At 42.6% G+C, this 9,448-nt stretch overlaps 2 protein-coding genes across 3 annotated transcripts; both read right to left on the bottom strand.

Annotated features, from left to right (window-relative positions):
- Positions 1-1,325: 1,325 nt before the first annotated feature.
- On the bottom strand, positions 1,326-4,994 carry LOC115738779 (endoglucanase 2-like). The gene is made up of 6 exons (XM_030671511.2): positions 4,539-4,994; positions 3,986-4,269; positions 3,218-3,652; positions 2,774-2,921; positions 2,069-2,235; positions 1,326-1,964 (listed from the first exon to the last, which is right to left on the bottom strand). Exons 1-6 carry the CDS (start codon positions 4,753-4,755, stop codon positions 1,632-1,634), a joined length of 1,584 nt encoding a protein of 527 aa, XP_030527371.2. The 5' UTR covers positions 4,756-4,994; the 3' UTR covers positions 1,326-1,631.
- Positions 4,995-6,402: 1,408 nt separating this feature from the next.
- On the bottom strand, positions 6,403-9,118 carry LOC115738782 (probable diphthine methyl ester synthase). Of its 2 annotated transcripts, none has more exons than XM_030671518.2 (6): positions 8,882-9,118; positions 8,668-8,792; positions 8,064-8,293; positions 7,859-7,898; positions 7,667-7,758; positions 6,403-6,811 (listed from the first exon to the last, which is right to left on the bottom strand). In XM_030671518.2, the coding sequence occupies exons 1-6, from the start codon at positions 9,029-9,031 to the stop codon at positions 6,588-6,590; spliced, it is 861 nt and encodes a 286-aa protein (XP_030527378.2). In that variant the 5' UTR covers positions 9,032-9,118; the 3' UTR covers positions 6,403-6,587. The 2 variants fall into 2 exon arrangements, with proteins under 2 accessions (XP_030527378.2, XP_048131158.1); XM_048275201.1 differs by having other exon boundaries at positions 8,064-8,347.
- Between the last annotated feature and the right edge of the window lie 330 nt (positions 9,119-9,448).

A 9,448-nucleotide genomic window follows, 5' to 3' on the forward strand; every position in this document is an offset into this window, starting at 1 on the left:
GACTTCTTTTATGGCGCAATACATTGGGAAGATTTGAGTGAGCTAGGCTTCTGGGAAGGAACAAACGAAGAAGTAGAAGAAAAGGACCAAATTGAACTTTTCCAATTGCATTATTGGAGCCTACCATTCCAGTCTACAAGAACACGTCTGTGCCTTTGAGTTTTGACTGTACCACTAGCACAAACCCAAATGCCTCCAATGGTGGGAATTTTTTGTGACCCGTCGGTCTCTCTCTCTCTCTCTCTCTTTATGTCAAGATTGGGGGAGCCTGCTGTTGTCTGATACTTGTGAAAAAGACATAAGAACCCCCGAGGACTAAGCACTTGGTTGTCTTTAGCTGTGGAGTGAACCGTGCTCTGAAATGTTGTGGTGGTAGTGACATGTGTCAAGAGATTAAGAAGATGGATAAAGCAACCTCGGAAACTTTTTTTTTTTTATGCATCGAAGTATGTGAGCTCACTTCATTTCAGCCATCAAATGATGTTCGTACGTGATTTAACGATTGAAATGGAGTGAGCTCACATGCACCGAATATATGCGAGAATAGACGTGATTGAGAGGTACAAAGAACATCCATGTGAATTCTCAATGCTCATCGACACTGCTTGACCACTTTTGAGGGTCGTTTCCATTCACAGATGAGCACTAATTTGTGCTAAAGAGGAAAAGAAATGGCTCAGTTCAACTCTTACCAACTTTTCATCTAGCTGTTGCGTTTGACAGACCCCACAACAGAGTTGGTGTCCTAGGTTCGTGCTTTCTCTCAGCAGTTGCTGGGATTACATACTTCCTTTCTCTGAAGTCGTCTGTGTGCTACCGTAGCATCCCACAGATGATATGGTACCAACAAAACATTCTCGTACTGGCATGCGGTTCATTTTCATTAGTTGCTCTCCTGATGTGATTGATATTCACTCACCCTTTTGGATATCATGCTTAACCTAAAATATTCTATTTTGATGCATGTGAAAATGAAATGATGCACTCAAACAGCAAACTATGGACAATGTGCTTGATAAAACTCACTAAATGAGCAGTTCCGCTTAAACTTTCTGCAAAATTTGCCTGCGAACTGACAATATGATGGAAATGCACACTAGCAAGTTTTGCTACCCATTATTCATAGCAAGCCTAAGAGAACAAAAAGACCCAGCTCTCAAATAATTTAAATGATGCTGAGAAACTACAGGAAAGAAAAATGAATTCTCATCCACAATATCCAGAGTACATTCTTACGGAAAACCAAAACTTTAGTAAATCAATTGGTAAGGTGTATTTGCTAAGCATACTTGCAGAAGAAAGTTGGCTATGCACCAGCAGTTGAATGCAGAATAATCACGTTTGCTTTGCCTCTTCTGCACAAAGTACAACTTAGGCAGACTACATTTCTCTGCTGTCTTTTTTTCCTTTCTTTCCTTTTGGCCAGACTCTGCTGTCAAAGCTCATGGCATTATATGGAAATGATTACAAATAACGCATATAAAATGCTCACTGTAGTTGAGCCAAGAACCTATGACGAGGTAAACCAAGTAACAAACAACTAGCAGTACCAGACCTAGTAAAAAATAGGTTACCCCATTAGGCTACATATAATACAAGATTTTTTTGAGTAGTTATTTACTCAGAGCTCCTCAGGTGAAGGATTTGACAACTGACGATGTGGTGACCAGACCTGAGAGCAAGCCCACAATAAGAGCACTGTTGTAAGTGCTCGGTTCCCCTTGCATGGAATTGTTCCTGGAATCGATGTACGTCTCGTTCAGGAAAGGCCCGCCAACAAGTCCTCCCATGGCCACATTCGGATTAGGGTCGGTTGCGTCCAGCCACTTGAAACCGTCCCTGCAGTTTGTTTTGGCATTACCAGGGATAGAAGCTCCCCGGTGGTGCACATATTGCGGGTACTTGTCACCGTAACCCACCAGATAGCTCATTTGGATGGGATTGTCACCTAAGACATAATTAGCCTGGACGGCATCCAGAATTTATGTAGTTAGAGGGCATAAACCAACAAGGGCTGAAGAGATGTTAATTTCATTGTGTTCAGATTCTAGATCAGCAATCCAATTACCTGAGATTGGGCAAATTTACGAAGATCTGAAGGCCTATAGGTTTGTCCACTGCATGAGATTTTTGCAGTTTGGGATGTGAGCATGTAATCACTGTATATAGTTGCTAAGAATGCAGAAGCGACAGGATGTTGCAAAGAGTTCCATTCACTGACCCATATAAGACCACCTGCACCAATGAAAATCATTATAAAACAGGACCACATGATTCACATCATAAGTGGCACTAATGTTCTTCCTTCTGAAGTAAGAAGAAGCAATTCTAAGGACGGAGCCCAAGTACCCACAGTGGTGTGAGTTTTCACTTTCAAGGTTAGGAAGGGGAAACAGCTAGATTGAGGTTTTTCAAAGACATACGAGAATCACCCAAACTATTTTCACACAATCCTCTTTCCATTTTCGGTTACTGTTTCAGCCACCGATCAATCAAGGGATGTGCCAACTTTTACCCTCTTAAATATCAAAAATTGAGGTCAGTACTCATTTCACCCTCTAAGTGCAAAACACGCAACTCTAAGTCCCATGGCATAGAAAAATCCACTTCTTTCTTAAAGCTTGGCTTAGATGAACAATGCATGTGCCCAGTAGAAGCTCTTACTTTTAAATGACTAACTTTTGTCGGATTCAAATAAATTTGGAAAAAAGAAAACTAGTGGCATGAGAAGATTGCTTCTAAGCAGCAGATGAGCACAAGTGCAGCATATTACTATCTGTCCTGCTGGTTGTAGCTGTAGGAGATTTTGGAAAGAGGCCGCACATAACAGCCTCCGCTGTTTTTCTGTAATTCTGAAGGCCACTCTTTATGGAACTTGACAGATCATTAGCACCAAAAAAGCTCAATCGGGACAACAAAACCTGCAATAAGGCAAAGAAATTGGAGTAACCAAGCGGGACTGTAGCTCGCTTTGATCTTGAAAGTCACGATTCAAGTCAAAGTGCATTATCAATCTTTTAGCAAACGAGTGTCTTTTTAAAGTAGCTGTGTGAGTGGTTTTGCTGGTGTATACTGTGTGTGCCTACACGGTGGCCATAGGATGTGAGAGAGAGAAACAGAGATAACCATTAACCAACAAACTAATTAAGAATGGCTGAAAATTCACGGTTGATGAGTATATAACCAATTTGTTGATTGAAGAGAATCAGAAAGTTACCTGGGTTCCAGCAAGCTTGTTATCCCAACAAAACCAAGTTGGACTTCCAAATTTTGCATATTTATTTCCATTTTGCACAACATATTCCAGGTATGACTGATCCCCAGTTGCATGATAAAGCCAGCTAGCAGCCCATAAAAGTTCATCTCCGTAGCCAGTCGAATTATAGTATGTCTGCACTTCTGGGATGCTAAGACTGTACGAAGCTTGATGTTTATCAGCAAAAGTGAACAACTGTTCAGCATGCTTTAAGAGCGTGCTTGAATATGTGGAGTCGACGGTTTTGAAAACAAGGGATGCTGAAGCCATAGCTGCGGCAGTTTCAGCTGCAACCTCCGTTCCTGGGGTAGAGGTGTTCACTTGAGTGAGAGGCCTTTTCTCAGTCATAGTTTCAGGCCTGTCCCAACAATTGTGGTCCAAATCAGGATCACCGACCTGGGACAAAATTTGAAACACATCTCTAATTTTTAGAGCCGTTGTTGTGCAAACATAAATGATGCGTATTCTGTAATTGGGATCAAATACTTTCCTGCTGCAAGAAGATGAAAAGCAAGCTAATGATTTGTGGAGGAAAAAGAATGGAAGTGTTGCCCCTAATACAGACCCGTGATGGTGAGGTGAGGACAAATCAGTGTCTTTCTTCCCTCATTCACAGAAGGTAGAGACTGAATCTAGACTATAGTCTCTTCAGAAAGTCATCATAGAATCACAGATTCACAGAGAAGCACAATGATAAGCTGTAAAGGAGGAACTAGTCAAGACAACTACCTGAATATATAGCACATTGTCCGAAGCATGAGCATTGACAAGGTAGTCCGTAATCCACTTGAGCGAGCCCCTGGCAGTTTCCAGCCGATTCACGGCATTCATCTGATCTCCGTATTCAAGAATCGCCCACGACAACACAGTGGCAGTATAAGCCATTGGGAAACCAAACTTCATATGATCACCGGCATCGAACATTCCTTTAGAAAGATCTATGTCGGCTTGGTTCCCATCTTGAAGAGCCGAATCGCCTCTCCAGGATATAGTGTTGTCTTCCAGTTTACCAGCTACATAGACAAAGCAGCACAACCCACAAAGATTACGTTCCAAAATCAGTAAAGCATCACATTGTAGCACGACGTGCTCTTCCAAGGCCAGAATTTCTTTCGATGGATGAAAGCCGGCATTACAGAACTGAGGCCTAAATGTCGTTATCCGCTCTGATTTGGTGCCTGTATGGTCATAAACTCTACATTGCGCGAGGGATGCAGATCGATAGCAGAACGAGACAGTGGGAGAGAGAGAGAGAGAGAGAGGAGGCTATTGTTGACATTACATTTCTGGACGTCGAAGAACTGCATAGCAATCTTGAGAGCGTCGGCGTAGTTCTTCTGGATCGCACCGGGCGGCCCAGGGACCGGAGCCGCCTGGTCGCCGCCGCCATGGTCAGATTTCTTCTTGACGGCAAGGAAGATGGCGACGGCCACCACCGCAAGGATGACGAGCACAAGGAACCAGCCGCAATAGCCTCTGGAGCGCTTCTCAGCCCCCATTGTCACGCAATGCGAGAACGGAGAGATCTGTTTCGGGGAAAATGTAGGGGCGGAGGGAGCGAGAGATTTGGAGAGCGAATGCAATGCAAACAGCGACGGATCAACCGATCGCGGGGACGGATCTGGACCGGGTCGGACCGGCGGAGATACGGCCGCTCGCTGGCTGGTGGGGAGGCTGTTTTTGGGGCACCGACAGCGAGTCAGTTCAGTTGACAGCAAACCAGCGAGGCGGGAACGAATCGGTTTTTCCTGTGTGTTTCAGCGATTTGTCGAATGACGGACGTGGAGAGCCGTTCAACGTTGTGGTGCCCCACCTGGGAGGTTTTGTAATTTTGGGCCGTTCGAGATGGTCACCGACACCTAACGTGTGACGGGGACGGTTCGACACGTGGCGCTTCTCCTTTCCGTCTCTTTTGCTGGTGAATGAGCGGTCAGGATCGGGACGGTGAAGTAGGGTTTAAGCAATGTCGGTGTTGCCTTGAGGAGCGGTTTAGGTGCAATGCTGATTATGGGTTATAAGATGGGGCAAGATATTTGGATTAGCTGACCACATTTTCTTTTAGTCCATCTCACTAATCGGGATTTGAAGGTCTTAGAACGACACTTACGCGACATAAATTGCGGCCCTCATGCTTGTTAATATCTCGAGAAGCTCATTCAAAATGCGTGTTTTATAAATGGAAAGCTCTAACCTTTACAATCACCACGACTATATTTTTTTGATTTGAATAAGTTCTAGAGTTGCATGGACCGATTGATTCCATGCTTGTACATCCCGACATCCAATCCCATCAATGTTCTTATTTTTACGTAGTCATTAACATTGACAAGATCTTTCTATTTAGAAGCACCTTATGATGACATAGCTTGAAGTGAAGGACCGGATTCAAACGGGAAAATGCTTATACATACGTTTCGGGGATTTCAAAATAAGCGTAGGTCCAAAAATTCCTGAATAGGCCAACTGAATCCATGGGCAAGCAACGTATATCATGACATTCTCCCCGATTCTCAGATAAATAAGTGATCGCGACGAATTTACGGAGGTTAAGGGTGCGTATGGTAACGTTTCTTTCTGAAACAACTTTTTTTTTTGTTCCGGCTATGATTTTTTGGAACAAAACGTTTGTAATTACAAAAAAAAAAAGTGTTTAAAAGCTTTGATAAAAAGTCGTCCCTTTGAGAGTGTGAAGGAGTAGTCCAGGAAAAAGGGGGGAAAAAAAGTTTCTTATGCTTATAAAATATGTCAAAGTTTGATGACTGGTGCTCAAAAAAAAGTGTTCACTAGGTCGGTGCGTATTTGGTCATTCGGTCGTGAGTCCCTGACATTGCAGCTGCTTCATCGAAATAAAAAATTTAGGGTGACTGCTAATGACATCTCCCCCGCCCCCATACATCTGGGTTTGGCGGAGGACTGCAATCAGGACGGCGACATTTTCATAATGATCGCACCATCCCTTCTGTTAACCGAAACTCACAAGAAAATTAGCAGAAGGCACAATGAAAATGGAGTAAAGCACAAGAAAGCGAAAAGGTGTAAACCTCTGCTGATGGACTCAACTCACTGTAATTCAGTCCTATAACACCCATTAAAAGGAATCCCTTGGGCATGGGCAAAATCAATCTGGTGCTGCTAAACCGGATAGATGCAACAGGTTTGCTTGTTCCTTCAGAGTGACCTTGGGGAGTCACAAGAGGCGCAGCACCAACTGCTTCAATAGCTTCCGGCACAGTCCACACAGGGTCGCACCAGTTTCCACCAGGGAGAAGTTCGCTAATCTGCACGTAATTACCAGAACATCCAAAACTGCGTCGCATTGACACGGGAGATGCTAATCTGCAGTCACGTCTTCCTTAGGCTCTGAGGTCCTCCCTTCGAGCTTGTAAAACTCCAGCATTTCTTCTTCCAAAGGGTGCGTGCTTCCTACAATGACAAGGCAATGAAGAGGTGCTCCAAAATCAACCGTGCGCAATTGCCTCATGGATCCTGCTACTATCATCTGATCTTCACTTCCCAACCGCGCAAGCCCCACGCAATTGGTATCCTCGTTATAAACTGTGACAGAACACATTATGTGACCAAGGATAAGATTGAAAGAACCAAACTCCAACACAACTCAGAGAAAGAAACTGTCTCCCCTGAGTAACCAACGGATTTTTCAAGCTGCAATATGACTGGAACCATGCAGCTTAAACAACGTCATCCATTGTATATCAACTCCGTTTGTTTCGTGGTATCTGGAAAACATTTTCCTAAAAATGACTGCTTATATTGCTCTAAGTAATTAATCAATGGAAAATGTTTACATTACCGACAACAATTCATGTCTAAACATTTTCATAAATGATATAAAAGATTTTTCGTTCACCCATTTTTGTAAGCAGTACAAGCAAATTATTTGTAGGAAAATGCTTTCCAAATCATTTATTTTCCACGAAACAGACGGAGCCTAAAGAATACCATATTTTAGCCCAATAGTCTAACATTTAGCATAATTTTAATCCACCAACGGTTGCTAAAGGCTGTACAGGTGTAAATTCTCCTTTTTTGGGGTCTGATACAAGCGGGGTTTTATTTAATTTAACGGAAAGGTCACAATTCAGTTTACACCCAATTTAGTAAGTACTTTCTGCAAGAATATCAGACAATGTGATTGCTAGATAAGTATAATGTAAATGAGAAGAGTAGCAATCAATGAAAGGTACTGGATTACTCCAATTAACGCATTTTTGTGAAACAGAAGATGATTGGCAATTGACTGACTCAGTAAGTGAATCTAGTCCAATTATACATGCCGAGAATTAGTTGCAACAACTTTTTGACATTAACTGACCAGACTAGAAGAGGAGAATAGGCTTACATGCAGAAAATGTATATACACTTGGAGGAAGATAAGAACATCAGACTTACCACCTTGCCCTTGCCCAGTTTCAACCTCCAAGAGTTGTTCAATTGCTGTATTTATCGTCATATATCTTGGTGGCTCATATACCTTTCTTCCTCTAGCAGAAAAAGAAGTGCCGCACAATCCATCTTTAGGACAGTGTATTTACACTATAACGATAACAATGTAACAATGTGCTAAATCAGTTCGCCCACTACCTGCACAAAGATTCCAGAGATGGCTCCTTCACACGTATGTCTGTGCCAAAAAGAAACTAGACATCACTGAGTGTATCAATCAGTGAAAACTGAATTAAAGCTCCAAAAGATAAAAAGCAATGAATTGTTACTATGGCATTTGAACAAAACAGAATTGGAGAGGTCAAAGACAAACGGTCTTTGACCAGTAAAATAATGGCCTCACCTAAAAGGCAGAGTGTATGCAAACCAAGCATACGATTCTTTTGAATCTTTTCGTAAAAGCTATCAGGTCTCCATGTTTCAGTAAAGAATGGTATGGAAACTGTTTCCCCATAGTGATAAAGTTGCAGACCACATACTCCCACAGCATTCATCACCGAAGCATTGTGAACAACCTTAACATCTATCCCCAACCGCTTTGCTCGAACAACAAGATCAGTGTGTGTCGTAGCTCTGTAGTTCAAGTAATACACATAATAAGACGAGAATATCGTGCCATTGATTGCTCTGTAAATACAATTAGACCTTGTCTTTCAATTAGGTTAGCGACACAACGCCACACTCAAAATCAAAACTAGAGCAAGCAATCTCTCACAGCAAAGGGAACATCAATTTATAGTGCGCTTAAAACTCGACTGAAGCAGCAACATTTAACACTTCACCATTGTCATCTACAATTCGGGATGAAAACAAGCTAAGGTAACATCACCACACAAATAACCAAGCCAGCTGTACTCTACAGAAATTGAACAAGATAACAAAATTTGAATTTTCGAAGAAGGGCAGAGGCGAAAAATCGAAACAGCCGGAACCCAGAAAGTCCATACCCGAAAGGGTCGCCGACGACGAGAAAAGCCACATCGCTGGAACGAGCTTCCGCCAACATTCCGTCAGCCTTTTCCTCCACCATCTCTCTGTCCGCAACAGTGACTGGTTTCCCGTAGAGCTTCTCCTGAACATAGGCACGCCCGCCGGACTCGGTCGTCACCGGGAACAAAGCAACTGAATCCGGAGTCGAAAGAGGAGGTGTTTAGCAGTTACCAGGTTGGAGAGACCGTGGGAGGAGAGACCGAAGGAGAGGAGGGAAGTGTAGGCCTCCATGTAGACCTTGTCGCATCTTCTGATTGCTTCGAGGCCTTTGACGGTGATGTCCTTCTCGTCGCCCAGTCCCAGGCCTACGATGTACAGCATCTCTCTCTCTCTCTCTCTCTCTCTCTCTCTCGTGTCTCCGTGCGTGCCGCTAAAACCCTAAACCCGGGGAAGAAGAAGCAGAGGCAGCACGTGGTCTTGATACAGTTTGTCTTGCAAGATGTCGATATTTAAGCATTTCAAGTTTCTTCATGTTTTTTGTATTTAATTATTAAAGTGTTGGCTTTTTTATCTTGTGTATATTTATTTAGAGCAGTTATCATAATTCAGCTTTTTATGTATTTTGTTTGTTTAACTTGGCTCTGTGTACATAAAATAATTTTTGCCTGAACAATTTTCGAGAAATCTAATTATTTTTTTACGTTGTTGAGCAAATTTATGGGTTAATTGTCAAGTAGAATCTAGAGATTAACATGGAAAATTGTGAAAAACAATCTTATCTTCATAACTTTTTACTTT

The sequence above is a fragment of the Rhodamnia argentea genome, chromosome 2 (genome assembly GCF_020921035.1).
Source record: "Rhodamnia argentea isolate NSW1041297 chromosome 2, ASM2092103v1, whole genome shotgun sequence".
NCBI lineage: Eukaryota > Viridiplantae > Streptophyta > Magnoliopsida > Myrtales > Myrtaceae > Rhodamnia > Rhodamnia argentea.

Coding starts and splice junctions, on each gene's coding strand:
- LOC115738779 (XM_030671511.2), bottom strand. CDS start 4,755: ATGGGGGCTGAGAAGCGCTCCAGAGGCTATTGCGGCTGGTTCCTTGTG. Junction 3,653..3,985: donor ACAATGTGCTATATATTCAG/GTAGTTGTCTTG, acceptor ATTTTGTCCCAG/GTCGGTGATCCTGATTTGGA. Junction 1,965..2,068: donor GTAAATTTGCCCAATCTCAG/GTAATTGGATTG, acceptor GATGCCGTCCAG/GCTAATTATGTCTTAGGTGA.
- LOC115738782 (XM_048275201.1), bottom strand. CDS start 9,031: ATGCTGTACATCGTAGGCCTGGGACTGGGCGACGAGAAGGACATCACC. Junction 8,348..8,667: donor GTCGTCGGCGACCCTTTCGG/GTATGGACTTTC, acceptor TTGTATTTACAG/AGCAATCAATGGCACGATAT. Junction 7,899..8,063: donor GCATACACTCTGCCTTTTAG/GTGAGGCCATTA, acceptor TTTTTGGCACAG/ACATACGTGTGAAGGAGCCA.